This window comes from Pseudophryne corroboree, chromosome 11, assembly GCF_028390025.1.
Source record: "Pseudophryne corroboree isolate aPseCor3 chromosome 11, aPseCor3.hap2, whole genome shotgun sequence".
Taxonomy (NCBI): domain Eukaryota; kingdom Metazoa; phylum Chordata; class Amphibia; order Anura; family Myobatrachidae; genus Pseudophryne; species Pseudophryne corroboree.
The window spans coordinates 199,398,791-199,424,609 of NC_086454.1; the positions used below are offsets into that span (position 1 = coordinate 199,398,791).

The 25,819-nt window shown below is 44.9% G+C and overlaps 1 protein-coding gene across 3 annotated transcripts in view; it reads left to right on the plus strand.

Annotated features, from left to right (window-relative positions):
* SF1 (splicing factor 1) overlaps nucleotides 1-25,819 on the plus strand; it is a 58,038-nt gene that overhangs the window by 7,364 nt on the left and 24,855 nt on the right. For all 3 annotated transcript variants that reach the window (XM_063945205.1, XM_063945206.1, XM_063945207.1), the window contains 6 exons: nucleotides 9,422-9,574; nucleotides 9,763-9,852; nucleotides 9,930-10,113; nucleotides 23,971-24,086; nucleotides 24,162-24,269; nucleotides 24,535-24,724. In XM_063945205.1, coding sequence (XP_063801275.1) covers nucleotides 9,422-9,574; nucleotides 9,763-9,852; nucleotides 9,930-10,113; nucleotides 23,971-24,086; nucleotides 24,162-24,269; nucleotides 24,535-24,724 — 841 coding nt within the window. The remainder of the gene's footprint in view (nucleotides 1-9,421; nucleotides 9,575-9,762; nucleotides 9,853-9,929; nucleotides 10,114-23,970; nucleotides 24,087-24,161; nucleotides 24,270-24,534; nucleotides 24,725-25,819) is intronic.

The window sequence follows — 25,819 nt, forward strand, 5'->3', positions numbered from 1 at the left end:
TGTGGTCAGGCATTGCGGTATTACCACTTTCTCTAACGTCCTAGTGGATGCTGGGGACTCCGAAAGGACCATGGGGAATAGCGGCTCCGCAGGAGACTGGGCACAAAAGTAAAAAGCTTTAGGACTACCTGGTGTGCACTGGCTCCTCCCCCCATGACCCTCCTCCAAGCCTCAGTTAGATTTTTGTGCCCGAACGAGACGGGTGCAGGCTAAGGGGCTCTCCTGAGCTGCTTAGTGGAAAAGTTTAAAGTAGGTTTTTTTATTTTCAGTGAGACCTGCTGGCAACAGGCTCACTGCATCGAGGGACTAAGGGGAGAGAAGCGAACTCACCTGCGTGCAGAGTGGATTGGGCTTCTTAGGCTACTGGACATTAGCTCCAGAGGGACGATCACAGGCCCAGCCATGGATGGGTCCCGGAGCCGCGCCGCCGGCCCCCTTACAGAGCCAGAAGACTGAAGAGGTCCGGAAAATCGTCGGCAGAAGACGTCCTGTCTTCAATAAGGTAGCGCACAGCACCGCAGCTGTGCGCCATTGCTCTCATGCACACTTCACACTCCGGTCACTGAGGGTGCAGGGCGCTGGGGGGGCGCCCTGAGACGCAATAAAACACCTTTTGTTGGCCAAAAATACATCACATATAGCTCCTGGGCTATATGGATGCATTTAACCCCTGCCAAATTTCCATAAAAAAGCGGGAGAAAGGCCGCCGAGAAGGGGGCGGAGCCTATCTCAGCACACTGGCGCCATTTTTCCTCACAGCTCCGTTGGAGGAAGGCTCCCTGACTCTCCCCTGCAGTCCTGCACTACAGAAACAGGGTAAAACAGAGAGGGGGGCACTAAATTGGCATAGAAATATATACAGCAGCTATATTAGGGAAAAACACTTATATAAGGTTATCCCTGTATATATATATATAGCGCTCTGGTGTGTGCTGGCAAACTCTCCCTCTGTCTCCCCAAAGGGCTAGTGGGGTCCTGTCCTCTATCAGAGCATTCCCTGTGTGTGTGCTGTGTGTCGGTACGTTGTGTCGACATGTATGAGGAGGAAAATGGTGTGGAGGCGGAGCAATTGCCTGTGTTAGTGATGTCACCCCCTAGGAAGTCGACACCTGACTGGATGGTCTTATGGAAAGATTTACGTGATAGTGTCAGCACTTTACAAAAGACTGTTGACGACATGAGACAGCCGGCAAATCAGTTAATACCTGTACAGGCGTCTCAAACACCGTCAGGGGCTATAAAGCGCCCGTTACCTCAGGTCGATACAGAGACGGTGAGGAAACAAACGTATTTTCCAGTAGGGCCACACGTTACATGATCACGGCAATGAAGGAGGTTTTGAATACTTCTGATACTACAAGTACCACAAAAAAAGGGTATTATGTGGGGTGTGAAAAAACTACCCGTAGTTTTCCCCGAATCAGATGAATTGAATGAGGTGTGTGATGAAGTGTGGGTTTCCCCCGATAAAAAATTGCTAATTTCTAAAAAATTATTGGCATTATACCCTTTCCCGCCAGAGGTTAGGGCGCGTTGGGAAACACCCCCTAGAGTGGATAAGGCGCTCACACGCTTATCAAAACAAGTGGCGTTACCGTCTCCTGATACGGCCGCCCTAAAGGAACCAGCTGATAGAAAGCTGGAAAATATCCCAAAGAGTATATACACACATACTGGTATTATACTGCGACCAGCAATCGCCTCGGCCTGGATGTGCAGTGCTGGGGTGGCTTGGTCGGATTCCCTGACTGAAAATATTGATACCCTGGACAGGGACAATATATTATTGACTATAGAGCATTTAAAGGATGCATTCCTATATATGCGAGATGCACAGAGAGACATTTGCACTCTGGCATCAAGAGTAAGTGCGATGTCCATTTCTGCCAGAAGAGGATTATGGACGCGACAGTGGTCAGGGGATGCGGATTCCAAACGGCATATGGAGGTATTGCCGTATAAAGGGGAGGAGTTATTTGGGGGCGGTCTATCGGACCTGGTGGCAACGGCTGGGAAATCCACCTTTTTACCCCAAGTCACCTCGCAGCAGAAAAAGATACCGTCTTTTCAGGCTCAGTCCTTTCGTCCCCATAAGGGCAAGCGGGCAAAAGGCCACTCATATCTGCCCCGGGGCAGAGGAAGGGGAAAAAGACTGCAGCAGACAGCCTCTTCCCAGGTACAGAAGCCCTCCCCCGCTTCTGCTAAGTCCTCAGCATGACGCTGGGGCCTTACAAGCGGACTCAGGCACGGTGGGGGCCCGTCAAGATTTTCAGCGCGCAGTGGGCTCACTCGCAAGTGGACCCCTGGATCCTGCTGGTAGTATCTCAGGGGTACAAATTGGAATTCGAGACGGCTCCCCCTCGCCGGTTCCTGAAGTCTGCTTTACCAACGTCTCCCCCCGACAGGGAGGCGGTATTGGAAGCCATTCACAAGCTGTATTCCCAGCAAGTGATAATCAAGGTACCCCTCCTACAACAGGGAAAGGGGTATTATTCCACGCTGTTTGTGGTACCGAAGCCGGACGACTCGGTGAGACCCATTTTAAATCTGAAAGCCTTGAACACTTACATAAAAAGGTTCAAGTTCAAGATGGAGTCACTCAGAGCAGTGATAGCGAACCTGGAAGAAGGGGACTATATGGTGTCTCTGGACATCAAGGATGCTTACCTCCATGTCCCAATTTGCCCTTCTCACCAAGGGTACCTCAGGTTTGTGGTACAGAACTGTCACTATCCGTTTCAGACGCTGCCGTTTGGATTGTCCACGGCACCTCGGGTCTTTACCAAGGTAATGGCCGAAATGATGATTCTTCTTCGAAGAAAAGGCGTCTTAATTATCCCTTACTTGGACGATCTCCTGATAAGGGCAAGGTCCAGAGAACAGTTAGAGGTCGGAGTAGCACTGTCTCAAGTAGTACTACGACAGCACGGATGGATTCTAAATATTCCAAAATCCCAGCTGATTCCGACGACACGTCTGCTGTTCCTAGGGATGATTCTGGACACAGTACAGAAAATGGTGTTTCTCCCGGAAGAGAAAGCCAGGGAGTTATCCGACCTAGTCAGGAAGCTCCTAAGACCAGGCCAGGTGTCAGTGCATCAGTGCACAAGGGTCCTGGGAAAGATGGTGGCTTCTTACGAAGCGATTCCATTCGGCAGATTCCACGCAAGAACTTTTCAGTTGGATCTGCTGGACAAATGGTCCGGATCGCATCTTCAAATGCATCAGCGGATAACCCTGTCTCCAAGGACAAGGGTGTCTCTCCTGTGGTGGTTACAGAGTGCTCATCTCCTAGAGGGCCGCAGATTCGTCATTCAGGATTGGGTCCTTGTGACCACGGATGCCAGCCTGAGAGGCTGGGGAGCAGTCACACAGGGAAAAAATTTCCAGGGCTTGTGGTCAAGCATGGAAACGTCACTTCACATAAATATCCTGGAACTAAGGGCCATTTACAATGCCCTAAGTCAGGCAAGGCCTCTGCTTCAGGGTCAGCCAGTTTTGATCCAGTCGGACAACATCACGGCAGTCGCCCACGTAAACAGACAGGGCGGCACAAGAAGCAGGAGGGCAATGACGGAAGTGGCAAGGATTCTTCGCTGGGCGGAGAATCATGTGATAGCACTGTCAGCAGTGTTCATTCCGGGAGTGGACAACTGGGAAGCAGACTTCCTCAGCAGACACGATCTCCACCCGGGGGAGTGGGGACTTCACCCAGAAGTCTTCCACATGATTGTAAACCGTTGGGAAAAACCAAAGGTGGACATGATGGCGTCTCGCCTCAACAAAAAACTGGACAGATATTGCTCCAGGTCAAGGGACCCTCAGGCAATAGCTGTGGACGCTCTGGTAACACCGTGGGTGTACCGCTCAGTGTGTGTGTTCCCTCCTCTTCCTCTCATACCAAAAGTACTGAGAATCATAAGAAGGAGAGGAGTAAAGACTATACTCGTGGCTCCGGATTGGCCAAGAAGGACTTGGTACCCGGAAATTCAAGAGATGCTCACGGAAGAGCCGTGGCCTCTACCTCTAAGACAGAACCTGCTCCAGCAGGGACCCTGTCTGTTCCAAGACTTACCGCGGCTGCGTTTGACGGCATGGCGGTTGAACGCCGGATCCTGAAGGAAAAAGGCATTCCGGATGAAGTCATCCCTACCCTGATCAAAGCCAGGAAGGATGTAACCGTACAACATTATCACCGTATTTGGCGTAAATATGTTGCGTGGTGCGAGGCCAGGAAGGCCCCTACAGAGGAATTTCAACTGGGTCGATTCCTGCATTTCCTGCAAACAGGACTGTCTATGGGCCTCAAATTAGGGTCCATTAAGGTTCAAATTTCGGCCCTGTCGATATTCTTCCAAAAAGAACTAGCTTCTGTTCCTGAAGTTCAGACGTTTGTCAAGGGAGTACTGCATATACAGCCTCCTTTTGTGCCTCCCGGTGCACCTTGGGATCTCAATGTAGTTTTGGGATTCCTAAAATCACATTGGTTTGAACCACTCACCACTGTGGACTTGAAATATCTCACATGGAAAGTGGTGATGCTGTTAGCCCTGGCTTCAGCCAGGCGTGTATCAGAATTGGCGGCTTTATCCTATAAAAGCCTGTACCTAATTTTTCATGCGGACAGGGCAGAATTGAGGACTCGTCCTCAATTTCTCCCTAAGGTGGTTTCAGCATTTCACTTAAACCAACCTATTGTGGTGCCTGCGGCTACTAGGGACTTGGAGGATTCCAAGTTGCTGGACGTAGTCAGGGCCCTGAAAATATGTTTCCAGGACGGTTGGAGTCAGAAAATCTGACTCGCTGTTTATCCTGTATGCACCCAACAAGCTGGGTGCTCCTGCTTCTAAGCAGACGATTGCTCGTTGGATTTGTAGTACAATTCAGCTTGCACATTCTGTGGCAGGCCTGCCACAGCCAAAATCTGTAAAAGCCCATTCCACACGGAAAGTGGGCTCATCTTGGGCGGCTGCCCGAGGGGTCTCGGCTTTACAACTTTGCCGAGCAGCTACTTGGTCAGGGGCAAACACGTTTGCTAAATTCTACAAATTTGATACCCTGGCTGAGGAGGACCTGGAGTTCTCTCATTCGGTGCTGCAGAGTCATCCGCACTCTCCCGCCCATTTGGGAGCTTTGGTATAATCCCCATGGTCCTTTGGGAGTCCCCAGCATCCACTAGGACGTTAGAGAAAATAAGAATTTACTTACCGATAATTCTATTTCTCATAGTCCGTAGTGGATGCTGGGCGCCCATCCCAAGTGCGGATTGTCTGCATTACTTGTACATAGTTATTGTTACAAAAATCGGGTTTTTGTTGTTGTGAGCCATCTTTTCATAGGCTCCTTCTGTTATCATACTGTTAACTGGGTTCAGATCACAAGTTGTACGGTGTGAGTCTTACCCGGGATTCAAGATCCTTCCTTATTGTGTACGCTCGTCCGGGCACAGTATCTTAACTGAGGCTTGGAGGAGGGTCATGGGGGGAGGAGCCAGTGCACACCAGGTAGTCCTAAAGCTTTTTACTTTTGTGCCCAGTCTCCTGCGGAGCCGCTATTCCCCATGGTCCTTTCGGAGTCCCCAGCATCCACTACGGACTATGAGAAATAGAATTATCGGTAAGTAAATTCTTATTTTTAGCTTGGCTTTTGTTACATCCGTTATCAATATTGTGGATATTGCAGTATCCAAGCTAACAAGAATGTACACGCAAGTGACTTCCAGGGCTACTTTTTTCATTCTTTTAATTCCATTAGTCGGAAGGAAGTATGCTAATATAGCAATTATTTACATGAATTTAAATATAGGTTAAATAAACCTTTTGTCATAGGTTTAAGACTATTTTAAGATTTACTTGGTTTACTGAAATACTACCAGCATTGGATTAGTCACTATAAACTTATTGGTATGTCCACAACTTAATGATCCAGTTTGAGACCTGGTAGATAAGATGCAGTCTAATTTATAGTTTGATATTTACATTTAATTCTAAAAGGTAATTTTAAAATATAATTTTAACTTGAGATAATAGTTTTGCTTATTTTGAGCCTTTAATTTTATTGATATTGAAACCAGTGACGAGTGGTGAGGTAAATGGCTGAGCGGGCACTGGCTAGTACCAAAGCCAGATTTACACACATTGAGCCAAATGGTTCATGTGGGCATTATGCAAAGGTGCAGAGGTATAAACGCCTGGAAATTTGGTGAGTTGGTCAGAGAAGTGTGGATAAGGTAGGCAGGGTAGGCACTGCCTCCCCTGCCATAGACTTTTTACTATAGAGTTTTGACTATAAAATGATTAGAATAATACAAATTTCTTTGTATTTTCAAATACTTTATAAAGTCAAAACACTGGCGCAGATGTTAGTATGATAGGAAAGGCTCTGCCTCACTGATTGAAACCCACATTCTTTTAGGCCCTACACACTTACCGATTTTACTGCACGATATGAATGTTCTCGTGCATTAATGAACGAGAACTCGTTCATATCGTTCAGTGTGTAGGCACCAACGAAGAATGATGCGCTGCCCCGTGCTCGTTCATTGTTGGTGCCGGGTCGCTTATGCATGCAGGCCAATATTGACAATCTCGTCCGTATTAGCATGCACTGCTATGGAGGCGGGGGTGAAGAAACTTCACTCCTCCGCCGCTGGGTCGCCTGTATCCACTGTCGGGCAGCTCAGCAACCGATCGCCGAGTGTGTAGGGCCCATTACTGATAAGATAGTGATTTTATAGGGACTGCAGATGTCAGCCTGTTGAGGTGCCTTTGGATGGCACCATTAGATTGGATAATTTCAGGCCATCCAATAAGGTTCTGCAGTCCTCTCCCATTAGAGAATATTTCATACTTGGAGTAAGTATTCAGTATACTTTCTAGAATAATTTGAAGGGTCTCTAGACACTTGAATGGGTGGTGCTATAAAATCACACCTCCCTGCTGTCTCTATTTTGGTGGTACAGTCCTGTTTTTAGGGATGCTGTCACATTGCTCGACCTGCTGGCAGCATTGGGGGAGGCGGGGGTACCCTGTTACTTGCTGCTTTGTGGTAAATATGCTGTACGCATGTGCACAGTGTTTCCTGGAGCACTGGGCATGCCCCCTCAGTGACTGAAAACAGACATGGCTCATGGACACTATTCCTGAGGCCAAACTTCCTCATTTTGGACGCAAGTGTGTCCCTCTTCATGCCTGCAAGTAGTTGGGAGTTATGAGAAAATGGGAGTCTTATATCTTGGAAGTTGGAAACTGAAGAATTACATTAAACATGCAGGGCCACAAGGTAGACTTACGTTGTGAGATCAATATTTGTTTTACCTTTATGACTCACGGTTCTTCCAGTTTAATGCCAAATCTGGTTTTCATGTTTCTAGCTTCCAAAGTGTTTGCTGAAGCCATTGAGACTATTCTTGAACCCTTTTTGAGGGACAGTGTTAGTCATACTTTATTCAGTAATGCAAAATGTAAGTTAGGAATAGCAAAATTTGTTTCTGTTGCTTGACGGCAATCACATGACTCATTTACTACAATTCAGGTCTAGACAGCAGAAGTACTGAACTCAGAATTACTAGCAATTTAAGCAGTTAGTTATACAGCTTAATATCGGTTATGTTTTACATTCAGAGTTAAATGTTATGTTAATCATATCAATAACTTGGGTAATGTCTCGATGGATAGCTTAAGGTAAAGTATGCTTTACAAGGATTAGCATTTTCATTTAAAAAGAAAATGGCGAATAGTCTATGCCAGTGAATTGTATATTCGCATCAGCCCCATGAGTTAATGAGGTAACTGAAGGTTACGGTTGTTCCTAAGAGATCATATCAGTTTTGTAACTGTAATAGTCATCAGTAGTTTAACAATCACCTATGGATTCAGTTTCTTAATCAATAACCACTTTCTTTTTTTTAACAATCCGGTTTCTCTCAAATGTCTTCAACAGCCTTTTGTTTTGACTTCATCACTATTGCAGTGTCAATAGGTGCACACTCTATGGGGTGAATTAGCCAAATTCAACTTTATTATTTTATATAACTTTAACCATACCCTATTCTCTCTGCTCCTACTGCATTCTCAATTGCTTTTGTTGGAAAGCAGGTTTTAGAGGTTAACCCTTTTTCATTTTTAATGGTTAACAGCCTTTGCACCTTTTTTAAACAGGTTTTAAAACTATTGTGCCCCACTTAATAAGGTTTGTGAGCAGAACTGTATCAATAACTAATGTTTTTTTTTCTTCCTCAAAGCAGCCCTCTAATTCTCGTCCGAACATTCAACCATATTTTATATAATTAACCTGCTGACTTTCTCTCTAGTAGATAGTGATTTTCCTTTTGCCCAAGTTTGCCTTTTGACCCTCTTCCCTGTGCATCACTGTATAAACATGTGCTACATGGGACTAGTGCAGGATCATGGGATTATCTTCCTGTAACGTTTTTCAGTAACTTAAATCTTAAGATTTGTTTGAAGTTACTCTACAGTGTTAAATCTATTCAGTTATGTAATGGTAACAAAACTTGTACATTTCAGAGAAATCTACCAGTTTTATTGCCCTTTCTTGTTTTTACTTTAAATTAAACTTCTTATTATGCTAGTTAAGAGGGTTTTATTTTTTACTACATAGTGTAAGGTAAACTAGAGATTACTGAAGGGAGTCATTACTCTAAATATTCTAAGTCAGACTTGATACGACTTATACAGTAACTTGTTAACGTCCTATCGAGTACAGTGTAAAAGTTAATTCACTATTTGTGAGGACATATAATAGGAATGAATATTGAGTTGCCATAATTGATACCCCATTATATTATGGTCTTAGACTAAACATGGAAGTCTGTCAGGTTGTAAATAAGATGTAAAATGGCACAAGCTTTTCACTTAAATCTGCTCTAGTTATTTTTACTGGTGCTTTTCCCTCGTTTAAATTTATAGTTCTAAATTGTAAGATTTGTCTCCAACTTGAATCTGACCCCCTTATGTCTAATACTTTACGCTAATACTTAGTAGAAGTTATCTCTGCAAGTATTTTACAGAGCTTGATATAGGACTTTTGTAAGTAATACATGAAGATGGTTATAGCTTGCTAATATGGAAAGAATATAATATTTACATTTAGGTATTGCAGCTTAATTACAAGGTGTATGTTGTCCCATGTTTAGTTTCATGTATCTAGCACTTTCCAAAGTATTGTTGCAGGTGCTGAGTTTAGGTAGTGGATTTAGGGCAGAGGGATTAGTAAAACCTTTCATGTACAGCTACCTGTTGAACAACACTGAAAATGCCATTCATGTATAGTACTGTAAATGTTGTTTACCCATGAGGATGTGTTTAAAGATGGGGAAGTTTCCTTTTAGTGGTAACTGCCTCTTCAGTGTTACTTTATGCATTTACGTTGTTCTGATGCCCTGTGGTCTCCCTCCATACAGATCCCCATCTCCTGAGCCCATTTATAATAGTGAAGGGAAACGTCTTAATACGCGGGAGTTCAGGACGCGTAAAAAACTGGAAGAGGAGCGTCACAACCTAATCACTGAAATGGTGGGATTGAACCCAGACTTCAAACCCCCTGCAGACTACAAGTGAGTCAAGTCGTGTTGGTTTAGTTGTGATGTATAGTAAGGTGTCCCATTGATATGTAACCTTATTTGTATCCCAACTGTGGGCCCAAACGTAAGATTATTACGTTTGGCCTTGTATGTCTGTAATGCTCCATTTCCTTGAAGTCTGTATATACTATACACTACTCACACACTGCCTTGTATTTCAGACCTCCTGCTACACGTGTCAGTGACAAGGTCATGATCCCTCAGGATGAATATCCAGAAATTAACTTTGTGGGTCTGCTTATTGGGCCCAGGTATGAAACGCACTCAATAGATACAATGCCTGCTTGTTATGTAATATTTCCTCATGGAATGCCTTTTTTCTTTTAAGGGGCAATACGCTGAAAAACATTGAGAAGGAGTGTAATGCTAAGATAATGATCCGGGGTAAAGGTTCAGTGAAGGAAGGTAAAGTGGGACGCAAGGATGGGCAGATGCTACCAGGGGAGGACGAGCCACTCCATGCCCTGGTAACAGCCAATACCATGGATAATGTCAAGAAAGCAGTCGATCAGGTAAACCTTGGTGTGTATTCCTGCTGCCGTAATTGTTACATGAAAGATCACCTGACCACTAAGATGGCAAGTTGTATAAGCCAGTATTGCATCTTAGATGGGTAGGTAAAGCTTTGAATTAATATGGTCTGGTTGCAACTTTGTTTTTTGCCAGTATGTGAATTGGTCTTCAGATGTAAAAGCAAAGAGGCAAATTGTCACAAAATGGTACTTTTCAGTTTTCTCTTACGTCCTAGAGGATGCTGGGGTCCACATTAGTACCATGGGGTATAGACTGGTCCACTAGGAGCCATTGGCACTTTAAGAGTTTGAGAGTGTGGGCTGACTCCTCCCTCTTTGCCCCTCCTACCAGACTCTGTCTAGAAAATGTGCCCGGAGGAGCTGGTCACAGCTAGGGGAGCTCTACAGAGCTTCTTTAGTAAAGTTTATTTTAGAGTTTATTATTTTACAGGGAGGCTGCTGGCAACAGCCTCCCTGCTTCGTGGGACTAAAGGAAGGAAGGGGGGGGGGCGGGGGGAGTAGTGTCCGCCCTGCAGGGTCTGAGCCACTTTCTCTGCTGACGGGACACTGAGCTCCTGAGGGGATAGAACGTTCCCCGCCACAGGGGATCGCTCACCCTGGCAGCATGCTGCCACCCCCTTGCGGAGCCAGATCAGTGACGAGTTAGTTACCGGCCCCCCTTGCAAGTGGGGAGCCAGTGTTTAGATGGCGGCAACAGGGTATGGAGCGCAGTACTAACTGCGCTCCAGGGCTCAGCTGTACATAGTGAGGTGCGCCCTGAGCCAGCGCCTACACCCTACACTGACCTCTCAAGCCTGTCAGGGTCCCGGGATCGTTGCCAGCACAATTCCTCAGGCCAGTATAATCCTATGAAGAGAGGGAAGACAGCGCCATTAAGGGGGCGGAGCTTCTTCGAGCGGACCCAGCAGTGTTCAGCGCCATTTTCTTGCCTGCAGAAATGCTGTCAGTGAAGAGCTGTCCCTCCACAGCAACTCCAGCTATCTTACAGTACCAGGGGGTTGTAGAAGGGGGGTGGGGGGCTGTTTAAAGACTCTGTAACCTATTAAGGTGCACAGTCAGCGCTGGCAGGAATATCTTCCATGTCTGTTTCAGCTCGTCGAGTACTGTTGCTGTGCCAGTGGTCTGCCGACGTGGAATCCAGGATAGGTGTGGTGACCCTACCATACACAGGGTCAGGCTCTCTTTGGGGAAGCGTTGGATGCGTGTATCTCCACAGCTACAGCGGGTAAGTCACCTTTTCTCCCCTCAGCTGCACCTGCTACGAAGAAAGTTTTCTTTCCTTTCGGGTTACTAAAACAAGAAGGCCAAACCGTCCAACAGCTTCTTTAGAGGAGGTCGACCAAAATCCAAGAAACCTGCTGCGGGTTACCAGGACCAGAAGCCTGCTTCAGGTATGCCTAAGTCCTCAGCATGACAGTGGACTGTGCGGCCCCGAGGTGGGGGCGAAACTCAAACATTTCAGTACCGTCTGGGTGTCGTCTGGCCTGGATCCCTGGGTACAAGATATTGTGTCCCAGGGGTACCGACTGGAGTTTCAGGGTCTCCCTCCTCACCGGTTCTTCAAATCAGGCTTGCCAGCTTTGCCGGCAGACAGGGCTACCCTACAGTTCCTTCCCAGATGCAAAACAAAGGTTACTATTTGACCCTTTTCGTGGTACTGAAACCGGATGGTTCGGTCAGGCCCATTCTGAACTTAAATTCTCGAAACCCCTTTCTGAGGGAGTTCAAGTTCAAAATGGAGTCTCTAAGGGCAGTGATATCGGGTCTGTAAGAGGGGGAATTTCTGGTATCCCTGGATATCAAGGATGCGTACCTCCACATTCCGATTTGGCAGCCACATCAAGTTTATCTCCATGTCGCACTGTTGGACTATCATTTTCAATTCCAGCCCTGCCATTCGGCCGCTCCAGAGCACCAAGGGTATTCACCAAGGTGATGGCGTAAATTATGGTTCTCCTCCGCAGACAGGAGGTGAACATAATACCATATCTGGACGATCTGCTGATAAAGGCATCGTCCAAGGAGAAGCTGTTAGTGTATAGCTCTCACAACCCAACTTCTCAAGGAACACGGTTGGATCCTGAATCTTCCAAAATCACAATAGGAACCAACCAGGAGGTTGTCATTTCTGGGAATGATCCTCGACACAGAAGTGCAGAGGGTGTTTCTTCCAGAGGAAAAGGCGTTGGTGATACAAGCAATGGTCCAGGATGTCCTGAAGCCAGCCTGGGTGTCAGTTCATCAGTGCATTCGCCTTCAGGGAAAGATGATGGCCTCTTACGAGGCTCTGCAGTACGGGAGATTTCATGCTCTGCCCTTCCAGCTGGATCTCCTGGACAAATGGTCGTGATTTTATCTGCACATGCACCAGAGAATTCGTCTGTTGCCAAAGGCCAGGTTCTCGCTCCTCTGGTGGCTGCAATTACCTCACCTTCTGGAGGGCCGCAGGTTTGGGATTCAGGACTGGATCTTTCTAACCACGGATGCAAGTTTCCGGGGCTGCGGTGCAGTCACTCAAGGGGAAACCTTCCAAGGAAGGTGGTCGAGTCTGGAAGCCGGCCTGCCGATAAACATTCTGGAATTAAGAGCAGTCTACAACGGGCTTCTCCAAGCGGCCCATCTTCTGAGAAATCGGGCAATTCAAGTGCAGTCGGACAATGTAACGACAGTGGCTTACATAAACTGGACAGGGCGGAATGAAGAGCGGAGGTAAAAAGAATCATCCTCTGTGCAGAAAAACACGTGTTGGCGCTGTAGGCAATCTTCATTCTGGGAGTAGACAACTGGGAAGCAGACTTCCTCAGCAGACATGATCTCCATCCAGGAGAGTGGGGCCTCCATCCGGAGGTGACAAGTCTTTGGGGTGTGTGTAGATATAGATATAGATAGATAGATATAGATGTAGATGTGTGTGTGTATGTATATATATATATAGATATAGATATAGAGATTATGGAAAGGTACTTGTATAAGCGCTAAAATAAAATGAGTAAAATATACATTCCTCGTATGTCCTTTCGGTCTTTTCTTTTTCGTTCTCAAAAAATCTTTCCAGTGGTATGTCGTTGAGCCCAATGTACATGTGAAAAAAACAAATCAAAACAATGTCTAGTATTGTCAAAACAAAATCTCTTCAAACTATACTGTTCCCCAGTATGGAGTTGTGTATGAGAAGTCAGCAGCGTACCCCAACTCGCACAAGAAGTATATTGACCATTTATATAAAGGTATCTTTTATAACTTCTTAAATCCCATATAGCAGTCACCAAAAATTCATTTAGATGCGTGCCCCACTCACTTATGAGGAGGTATGTAAACGCGTAACTGTATCTTTTATCTGTACATTGTTCCACAGTAAATAAGCGTACCACACTCACTGTAAGGAGGAATCCGGATCCCCGAATTCAAGCTATTACCTTGGGTTCCTGATTTAAAAACGATGTACTGTCAGTGTCCAGTTCTGTCAACGTGTTTCGGCTCTAAGCAGGAGCGCCACATATGATATGCTGTTACCTCTAATCCCCAGAAATGGTGCAAAACGTGTCACTAAAACGACGCTTGCGTTCCATAGGATGGAAGCGATATTAAAATCTGTTTTACATTTATATATGTTAATTCATAGCAATTGAAACCACACAAAAGGGATAAACGACAAAGATAAAATTGGTTACATATTATATAAATACATTTGTCAGTTGGTCAGTATCAAACATGAAATATGGTGTAAGTATCATGTTGGACGTTCTCCACAGGACCATCTAAGGATGGAGCTCCTTTTCAGACATTATCCCTTTTTCAATTTTTTTTTAGGCTAAAGATTTTGGTAGGCCTATCTTATTGTAAATGTGTTATCAGTTTATGCAAATTTATCATCTGTCACTTCCTGTAATTTCCCATTGGCTATCTTTCATTTAAATAGCAATGGTTTTCAGTGTCCTTATGTCTTGACAAAGGCTCCTGCTTAGAGCCGAAACGCGTTGACAGAATTGGACACTGACACTACATCGTTTTTACATCAGGAACCCAAGGTAATAGCTTGAATTTTTGTTTGGAGATCCGGATTCCTCCTTGCATAACAAATCTTTTTGTCTGTGCCTTGGTTTGTTTCCTGTTTTTTAAGCTATTTTTATCCTGGTTTGTTTTGGATGTTACTCCACCCCAATTATGGGGTTTTTGTAATTAAACACTTTTTGAACGGGCACATATTCTACTCCACGATTTTTGACAATTTTGGATTATTTGAAAAAGATTGAGTGTAACAGTGGAAAAAAGAAACCCAGATAGGATTGACTCTATTTTCACTTATTTACTGTGGAACAATGTACAGATAAAAGATAGTTATGTGTTTACATACCTCCTCATTATAAGTGAGTGGGGTACGCATCTAATTGAATTTTTGGTGACTGCTATATGGGATTTATGAAGTTCTAAAAGATACCTTTATATAAATGGTAAATATACTTCTTGTGAGAGTTGGGGTACACTGCTGACTTCTCATACACACCTCCATACTGGGGAAGTATAGTTTGAAGAAGACATTTTGTTTTGAAAATACCAGACCTTGTTTTGATTTTATTTTTTCACATGTTCATTGGACTCCACATACTACTGGAAAGATTTGAGAACGAAAAAAAAGCAAAAAAAAATAGTGTATGTATGTATATATGTATGTGTGTAATATATATATATATATATATATATATAATGTGTATATATATATATATATGTATATATATATATATATATATATATATATATATATATTCTCTATCGTCCTAAGTGGATGCTGGGGTTCCTGAAAGGACCATGGGGAATAGCGGCTCCGCAGGAGACAGGGCACAAAAAAGTAAAGCTTTTACCAGATCAGGTGGTGTGCACTGGCTCCTCCCCCTATGACCCTCCTCCAGACTCCAGTTAGATTTTTGTGCCCGGCCGAGAAGGGTGCAATCTAGGTGGCTCTCCTAAAGAGCTGCTTAGAGAAAGTTTAGCTAGGTTTTTTATGTTACAGTGATTCCTGCTGGCAACAGGATCACTGCAGCGAGGGACTGAGGGGAGAAGGAGTCAACTCACCTGCGTGCAGGATGGATTGGCTTCTTGGCTACTGGACATCAAGCTCCAGAGGGACGATCACAGGTACAGCCTGGATGGTCACCGGAGCCGCGGCCCCCTTGCAGATGCTGAAGACAGAAGAGGTCCAGAATCGGCGGCTGAAGACTCCTGCAGTCTTCTAAAGGTAGCGCACAGCACTGCAGCTGTGCGCCATTTTCCTCTCAGCACACTTCACACAACAGTCACTGAGGGTGCAGAGCGCTGGGGGGGGCGCTCTGAGAGGCAAATAAAAACCTTATTAGAGGCAAAAAATACCTCACATATAGCCCACAGAGGCTATATGGAGATATTTAACCCCTGCCTAACTTCAAAAATAGCGGGAGACGAGCCCGCCGAAAAAGGGGCGGGGCCTATCTCCTCAGCACACAGCGCCATTTTCTCTCACAGAAAAGCTGGAGAGAAGGCTCCCAGGCTCTCCCCTGCACTGCACTACAGAAACAGGGTTAAAACAGAGAGGGGGGGCACTGATTTTGGCGATATTGTATATATATATAAAAGATGCTATAAGGGAGAAACACTTATATAAGGTTGTCCCTATATAATTATAGCGTTTTTGGTGTGTGCTGGCAGACTCTCCCTCTGTCTCCCCAAAGGGCTAGTGGGTCCTGTCCTCTGTCAGAGCATTCCCGGTGTGTGTGCTGTGTGTCGGTACGTGTGTGTCGACATGTATGAGGACGATGTTGGTGAGGAGGCGGAGAAATTGCCTGTAATGGTGATGTCACTCTCTAGGGAGTCGACACCGGAATGGATGGCTTATTTAGAGAATTACGTGAGAATGTCAACACGCTGCAAGGTCGGTTGACGACATGAGACGGCCGACAATCTATTAGGACCGGTCCAGGCGTCTCAGAAACACCGTCAGGGGTTTTAAAAACGCCCATTTACCTCAGTCGGTCGACACAGACACAGACACGGACACTGAATACAGTGTCGACGGTGAATAAACAAACGTATTTCTCATTAGGGCCACACGTTAAGGGCAATGAAGGAGGTGTTACGTGTTTCTGATACTACAAGTACCACAAGAAAGGGTATTATGTGGGAGTGAAAAAACTACCTGTAGTTTTTCCTGAATCAGATAAAATAAAATGAAGTGTGTGATGATGCGTAGGGTTACCCCGATAGCAAATATTGGCGTTATACCCTTTCCCGCCAGAAATTAGGGTACGTTGGGAAACACCCCTTAGGGTGATAAGGCGCTCACACGCTTATCAAGTGGCGTTACCGTCTCCAGATACGGCCGCCCTCAAGGAGCCAGCTGATAGGAAGCTGGAAAAATATCCTAAAAAGTATATACACACATACGGTGGTTATACTGCGACCAGCGATCGCCATCAGCCTGGAGATGCAGTGCTGGGTTGGCTTGGTCGGATTCCCTGACTGAAAATATTTTATTCATGTAGAGCATTTAATAGGATGCATTCTATATATATGTATGTGAGATGCACAGAGGGATATTTGCTCTCTGGCATCAAGATAAGTGCGTTGTCCATATCTCCCAGAAGATGTCAGGGACACGACAGTGGTCAGGTGATACAGATCCCATACGGCAGATGGAAGTATTGCTGTATAAAGGGAAGGAGTTATTTGGGGGTCGGTCCATCGGACCTGGGGACCACAGCAACAGCTGGGAAATCCAACCTTTTTTACCCCAAGTTACATCTCAGCTAAAAAAGACACCGTCTTTTCAGCCTCAATCTTTCCTTTCCCATGAGGGCATGCAGGCAAAAGGCCAGTCATATCTGCCCAGACATAGAGGTAAGGGAAGTAGACTGCAGCAGGCAGCCCTTTCCCAGGAAAAGAAGCCCTCCACCGCGTCTGCCAAGTCCTCAGCATGACGCTGGGGCCGTGCAAGCGGACTCAAGGTGGGGGGGTAGTCTCAAGAGTCTCAGGGCGCAGTGGGATCACTCGCAAGTTGACCCCTAGATCGTACGAGTATTATCCCAGGGGTAAAGATTGGAGAGTCGAGACATCTTCTCCTCGCAGGTTCCTGAAGTCTGCTTTACCAACGGCTCCCTCCGACAGGGAGGCAGCATTGGAAACAATTCACAAGCTGTATATCCAGCAGGTGATAATCAAAGTACCCCTCCTACGACAAGGAAAAGGGTATTATTTTTCCACACTATATTGTGGTACTGAAGCCAGACGGCTTGGTGACACATAGTCTAAATCTAAAATGTTTTGAACACTTACATAAAAGGTTCAAATCGAGATAGTCACTCAGAGCAGTGATAGCGAACCGGAAAAAAGGGGACTATATGGTGTCCCTGGACATCAAGGATTACCTCCATGTCCAAATTTTGTCCTTCTCATCAAGGGTACCTCTGGTTCGTGGTACAGAACTGTCAATATCAGTTTCAGACGATGCCGTTTGAATTATCCACGGCACCCCGGGCCTTTTTACCAAGGTAATGGCCGAAAAGATGTTTCTTCAAAGAAAAAAGGCATCTAAATTATCCCTTACTTGCACGACCTAAAAAGGGCAAGTTCCAGAGAACAGTTGGAGGTCGGAAGAGCACTATCTAAAGTAGTTCTTCGACGGCACGACTGGATTCTAAATATTCCAAGAATCGCAGCTGTTTTCCGACGATACGTCTGCTGTTCCTAGGGATGATTCTGGACACGGTTCAGAAAAAGGTTTTTCTTCCCGTGGAAAAAGCCAAGGAGTTATCCGACCTGTCAGGAACCTCCTAAAACCAGGAAAGGTGTCTGTACATCAATGCACAAGAGTCCTGGGAAAAATGGTGGCTTTTTACGAAGCAATTCCATTCGGCAGATTCCATGCAAGAATTTTCCAAAGGGATCTGTTGGACAAATGGTCAGGGTCGCATCCTCAGATGCACCTGCGAATAACCCTGTCGCCAAGGACAAGGGTATATCTTCTGTGGTGGTTGCAAAAGGCTCATCTATTGGAGGGCCGCAGATTCGGCATACAGGATTTGATCCTGGTGACCACGGACGCCAGCCTGAGAGGTTGGGGAGCAGTCACACAAGGAAGAAACTTCCAGGGGGTATGGACGAACCTGGAAAAGTCTCTTCACATAAACATTCTGGTACTAAGAGCAATCTAAAATGCTCTAAGCCAGGCGGAACCACTCCTGCAAGGAAAACCGGTGTTGATTCAGTCGGACAACATCACGGCGGTCGCCCATGTAAACAGACAGGGCGGCACAAGAAGCAGGAGTGCAATGGCAGAAGCTGCCAAGATTCTTCGCTGGGCGGAGAATCACGTAATAGCACTGTCAGCAGTGTTCTTCCCGGGCGTGGACAACTGGGAAGCAGACTTCCTCAGCAGACACGATATTCACCCGGGAGAGGGGGGTCTTCATCCAGAAGTCTTCCACATGCTAATAAACTGTTGGGAAAGACCAATGGTAGACATGATGGCGTCTCGCCTCAACAAGAAACTGGACAAGTATTGCGCCAGGTCAAGAGATCCACAGGCAATAGCTGTGGACGCACTGGTAACACCTTGGGTGTACAAATCAGTATATGTGTTTCCTCCTCTGCCTCTCATACCAACGGTATTGAAGATTATACGGTGAAGAGGAGTAAGAACAATACTAGTGGCTCCGGATTGGCCAAGAAGGACTTGGTACCCGGAACTTCAAGAGTTGGTCACGGACGACCCGTGCCCTCTACTTCTGAGAAGGGACCTGCTACAACAGGGTCCCTGTCTCTTTCAAGACTTACCGCGGCTGCGTTTGACGGCATGGCGGTTGAACGCCAGATCCTAAAAGGGAAAGGCATTCCAGAAGAAGTCATTCCTACCTTGATTAAGGCAAGGAAGGAAGTCACCGCGAAACATTATCACCGCATTTGGCGAAAATATGTCGCGTGGTGCGAGGATCGGAGTGTTCCGACGGAGGAATTTCAACTGGGTCGTTTCCTACATTTCCTACAATCAGGATTGTCTATGGGTCTCAAATTGAGATCTATTAAGGTTCAAATTTCGGCCCTGTCAATATTCTTCCAAAAAGAATTGGCCTCAGTTCCTGAGGTACAGACTTTTGTTAAAGGAGTACTGCATATACAGCCTCCTGTGGTGCCTCCGGTGGCACCGTGGGATCTAAATGTAGTTTTAGATTTCCTCAAATCCCATTGGTTTGAACCATTGAATAAGGTGGATTTTAAATATCTCACATGGAAAGTGACTATGTTACTGGCCCTGGCTTCCGCCAGGAAAGTATCTGAATTGGCGGCTTTATCTTATAAAAGCCCTTATCTAATCTTCCATTCGGATAGGGCAGAACTGAGGACTCGTCCGCATTTTCTCCCTAAGGTGGTATCAGCGTTTCACCTGAACCAACCTATTGTGGTGCCTGCGGCCACTGGCGACTTGGAGGACTCCAAGTTGTTGGACGTTGTCAGAGCCTTAAAAATATACATTTCAAGGACGGCTGAAGTCAGAAAATCTGACTCGCTGTTGATACTATATGCACCCAACAAGTTGGGTGCCCCTGCTTCTAAGCAGACGATTGCTCGTTGGATTTGTAACACAATTCAACTTGCTCATTCTGTGGCAGGCCTGCCACAGCCTAAATCTGTTAAGGCCCATTCCACAAGGAAGGTGGGCTCATCTTGGGCGGCTGCCCGAGGGGTCTCGGCATTACAATTCTGCCGAGCAGCTACGTGGTCGGGGGAAAACACGTTTGTAAAATTCTACAAATTTGATACCCTGGCAAAAGAGGACTTGGAATTCTCTCATTCGGTGCTGCAGAGTCATCCGCACTCTCCCGCCCGTTTGGGAGCTTTGGTATAATCCCCATGGTCCTTTCAGGAACCCCAGCATCCACTTAGGACGATAGAGAAAATAAGAATTTACTTACCGATAATTCTATTTCTCGGAGTCCGTAGTGGATGCTGGGCGCCCATCCCAAGTGCGGATTATCTGCAATACTGTACATAGTTATTGTTAACAAATTCGGGTTATATTGTTAAGGAGCCATCTTTAAGAGGCTCTTTCTGTTATCATACTGTTAACTGGGTTTAGATCACAAGTTGTACGGTGTGATTGGTGTGGCTGGTATGAGTCTTACCCGGGATTCAAATTGCCTCCCTTATTGTGTACGCTCGTCCGGGCACAGTACCTAACTGGAGTCTGGAGGAGGGTCATAGGGGGAGGAGCCAGTGCACACCACCTGATCTGGTAAAAGCTTTACTTTTTTGTGCCCTGTCTCCTGCGGAGCCGCTATTCCCCATGGTCCTTTCAGGAACCCCAGCATCCACTACGGACTCCGAGAAATAGAATTATCGGTAAGTAAATTCTTATTATATGTATATATATATATATATAATTTATTTATATACACACACACACACACACACACACACACACACACACACATTTATTTTGTTTGTGTGGGGTGACACCTGTATAGGGATCCTACTTGTTGAAGCTGCTTGAGTACACACATCCTTGTGGCAATCGATTTTCTTTGTATAAGTCTTCAGGGTGTACCTCAAATGGCCTCTCGTCTCAAGAAGCTTCGGCGGTATTGTTCCAGGTTGTGGGACCCGCAAGCCGTGGCGGTGGACGATCTAGTGACTCCGTGGGTGTTCCAGTCGGTGTATTGATTTCCTCCACTTCCACTCATTCCAAGAGTTCTAAAAATCATAAGGAGAACAAAAGTTCAGGCAATCCTCATTGCTTTGGACTGGCCAAGAAGGGCTTGGAACGTGGATCTACTGCTAGAAGGGCCAAGGCCTCTTCGGGAGGACCTGTTGCAGCAGGGCCAATTCTCTTATCAGGACTTGCTGCGGCTACGTTTGACGGCATGGAGGTTGAATGCCAGATACTAGCTCGGAAGGGCATTCTGAACAAAGTCATTCCTACCCTGATACAGTCTAGGAAAGGAGTGACATCTAAACACTATCATCGCATTTGGAAAAAATATGTCTTGGTGTGAATCCAAGAAGTTTCCTACGGTGGAGTTTCAACTGGGATGTTTTCTCCTCTTCCTGCAAGCAGGTGTGGATATGGGCCTGAGGTTGTGATCTGTAAAGGTCCAGATTTCGGCCCTATCCATTTTCTTCCAGAAACAGTTGGCTGCCCTTCCTGAGGTTCAGACTTTTTTGAAGGGATTTCTGCACATCCAGCCTCCCTTTGTACCGCCTACGGCACCCTGGGATCTTAATGTGGTTTTGCAGTTCCTCCAGTTGGACTGGTTTGAGCCTCTACAGGAGGTTGAGGTCAAGTTTCTCACGTGGAAGGCTGTCACTTTGTTGGCCTTGGCTTCTGCTAGTCGTGTCTGAGTTGGGGGCTTTGTCATTTAAAAGCCCCTATTTGATCTTCCGTGAAGATAGAGCTGAGCTCCAGACACGTCCGCAGTTACTTCCGAAGGTTGTATCGGCATTTCATATCAACCAACCTATTATGGTGCCAGTTGTTACTGACTCCTCAATTTCTTCAAAGTCCTTGGATGTTGTAAGGGCTCTGAAAATCTGTGAAGAGGACTGCTCGTCACAGAAAATGAGTGTTTGTCCTGTATGATCCCAAGAAACTTGGGTGTCCTGCTTCTAAGCGGACAATCTCTCGCTGGATCAGGTTCACTATCCAGCATGCGTATTTTACGGCAGGATTGCTGTGTCCCACGTCTGTTAAGGCCCACTCTACTCGTAAGGTGGGTTCTTCCTGGGCGGCTGCCCGGGGTGTCTGCTTTACAACTTTGCCGAGCGGCTACTTGGTCTGGGTCGAACACGTTTGCAAAGTTCTACAAGTTCGATACTTTGGCCTCAAGAGGACCTGAAGTTTGGTCAATCAGTTCTGCAGGAGCCTCCGCGCTCTCCCTCCCTTCTGGGAGCTTTGGTACATCCCCATGGTACTAATATGGACCCCAGCATCCTCTAGGACGTAAGAGAAAATAGGATTTTAATTACCTACCGTTAAATCCTTTTCTCGTAGTCCGTAGAGGATGCTGGGCATCCGCCCAGAGCTTTGTGATCCTGCAGTCTTTACTTAGTTCAGTACTGCTTGGTTCTTGGTAAGTACTGTTTCGTTACTTGGTAAGTAATATTGTTCAGCCGTTGCGGATGTTTCAAGCTAGTTAGCTTGGTTTGCCCCGTGTGTGAGCTGGTGTGAGTCTCGCCACTATCTGTGTAAAATCCTTCTCTCGAAGATGTCTGTCTCCTCGGGCACAGTTTCTAGACTGAATCTGGTAGGAGCATAGAGGGAGGAGCCAGCCCACTCTCTCAAACCCAGTGGCTCCTAGTGGACCCGTCTATACCCCATGGTACTATTGTGGACCCCAGCATCCTCTACGGACTACGAGAGGATTTACTGGTAGGTAATGAAAATCCTCTTTTTGCAAAATCACGCAGCACTAAAGTTGCACTTGCCACAATGGGCTGACTGCTATAACGGGATACGTTTTTGTTTTGTTTGTATTTTCATGTGGTCTGCTGCGACGCGTGTTTGAAAGAGTGGCATAAGCCATATTGCCATCCATTCAGCAAACCTTGCATTCACTAAGCAGAGCCATGACAATTAGACCATTGGTTATTGACTTGGTTAAAATGTGTGTATGTATGCATATCTAATTTGCATTGAAAATACCAGATGGTACAGTAAGTAGGTAGCTAGTTATACCAGGCAGTTCACAATTTGCCCACTTACAGGGAATGGCTGCTGATACTTACGTATGCGTTTGTCTTTTGCCAGTGGAGACTAAATTTAGATATAGTGGTGGCCAATGGATTGGTGTGGCTTGAGGTCTAAATGATTTAACTCCTTTTTCAAAATAAGAACAGTGTGTATATATTGTTTTGTCTAGAATGAGACATTCATGCCAGAGTTCACCCAACAAAAGTGTGTGTTAGATCATTTGTTACGGACTTGGTTAATATATATTAAATAACTAAATATAGGTTTTAAAACTGCTTAAATCACACAAATATGGCATTGGTGAGATTGATGTTGATGCAGCTCACTGTCTCCCCTGAAAGGGAGAGCTCAACGACCAAAGTGATGCACTAAACCGACCAAAGTGGGTTTAACAAGCTGTTAAGCTTTCCCTTTCGGGGGTGACTAGCTGTATCAACATCACTCACCCAGGCCATGTTTGGGTGATTTAAGCAATTTTAAATGCAATATTTAATGATTTGATGTGTTTCTATACATGTTGAGTATCCCATATCCAAAATGCTTGGGACCAGAAGTATTTTGGATATCTGATTTTTCCGTATTTTAGAATAATTGCATACCATAATGAGATAACATGGTGATGGGACCCAAGTCGAAGCACAGAATGCATTTATGTTTCATATACACCTTATACACACAGCCTGAAGGTCATTTTAGCTAATATGTTTATTAACTTTGTGCATTAAACAAAGTGTGTACATTCACACCATTTATGTTTCATATACAACTTATACACACAACCTGAAGGTCATTTAATACAATTTTTTCAATTTTGTGTATTAAATAAAGTTTGTGTACACTGAGCCATCAGGAAACAAAGGTTTCACTATCTCAGTCTCACTCAAAAGTCTGTATTTCGGAATATTTGGATATGGGATACTCAACCTGTATCTGTCTCTATCAGTATTCACCAGTGACTGTAAAATAGATCTTCTCTTATGGAAGATACATTTTGGCTCAGGACAGTTTCAGGATCCTGATTGTGTCATATTCAACGAGCGGCTCAGTTCCTTCTGAAAGATAGCACTGGTCCCAAACATTTATGGGTTTATTGAGCTCATCTGTTGCTTTGCTTCTCTCTGCAGATACGAAATATTCTCAAACAGGGTATAGAGACTCCAGAGGATCAAAACGACCTTCGGAAAATGCAGTTACGCGAGCTAGCGCGCCTCAATGGCACGTTGCGTGAAGATGACAACAGGTTAATTTTTTCCCCTTTGATATGTATTCCTAACGCTCCAATCTAAGATTAAAACTGACGTTAATTTGTTAATAGGATACTACGACCCTGGCAAAGCACAGAAACACGGAGCATCACGAATACCACCCTATGTACGAAGTGTGGAGGAGCTGGACATATTGCTTCTGACTGCAAGTTTATAAGGTGATTGCTAGAACACATTTTAGAATGTAGCAGTGTTCTCAGTTTATGTATTAATTTAATAGTGGGAACAACTTCTCCTCTTAACTTCTAAAACCATAAACCGGATTTCCTGATATAGCATGATCCCATTTAGATGGTCTGCTATGATGGTCATAAGTAGTAAGGCTACAGTGTATATACTTAAATTATTTTTACAGGGTAGTGTTTGTGTGTGTGTGTATAGAACCTAATTAAAACATAAATATGAATGCTTTTCCTTCTCTAGTGTATCAGTGCGTCCTGGAGAGCCCCAATCAGCTCAGGACAAGGCAAGGATGGATAAAGAATACCTTTCCCTTATGGCAGAATTGGGAGAAGCCCCGGTACCTTCCTCTATGGGTGCAACAACGGTTCAGTCACATCCCATACAAGGGAGCCCAAGACCTACTGGTATGACTGGGAACCAGCCACCCTTGGTATGTATCCGTATACCACTTCCTCTATATGGGTCTTTGTTACAAAGCCAGACACACGAAGTCTAATATAATTTGTATTTGAAATAATTTTGTGAATTTCAGTTGCATGTGGAGACTCAATGTACTTGGAAATATATTTACAGTATGATTTGCAGAGATTTTGTGTAAATCTAGGGTATTGCAGTATATCTGGCAGATCCAATTCCTATTTTATGAGAATCTGTCTGCATAATTTATTCCTTAAAGGGCAAGTTTCTGCATCTTACTTAGGTTTTATTACTGAAATTTGCATTTATGTGCGATCATAATCAGTCCTAACTGGCTCCTCCTTATTACATGCCCTCTGAGTATAAATCATATACGGTTATTTGTATGTGTAATATGTTAACAATTTTACTTAATGCCCCAAACAAGCTGTATTGAATCTTCCGTTTAGGGGTAGAACAGTAGATCACAGAACTCCAGAACAAAATGTAGTATGGTGATATGTCCTTCTGTTCTGAGTCTGTTTAGGGTCACGCACAGTGAAAGCACGGTTAGTGTTTTAGTGTGATTGCAGGGGTTGTATCATTAATGTACTTTACCAGCTGCATCTCTTGTACTGGTGGTAGTTCCTCCTCTGCTGCTGCTCTTTCTTGCACATGCAAATACAGGTTGAGTATCCCATATCCAAATATTCCGAAATACGGAATATTCCGAAATACGGACTTGTGAGAGTGAGATAATGAAACCTTTGGTTTTTTGATGGCTCAATGTACACAAACTTTGTTTAATACACAGTTATTAAAAATATTGTATTAAATGACCTTCAGGCTGTGTTTTTAAGGTGTATATAAAACATAAATGAATTGTGTGAATGTACACACACTTTGTTTAATGCACAAAGTTATAAATAATATTGGCTAAAATTACCTTCAGGCTGTGTGTATATGAAACATAAATGCATTCTGTGCTTAGATTTAGGTCCCATCACCATGATATCTCGTTATGGTATGCAATTATTCCAAAATACGGAAAAATCCCATATCCAAAATACCTCTGGTCCCAAGCATTTTGGATAAGGGATACTCAACCTGTATTCAGAAATAAGTGATT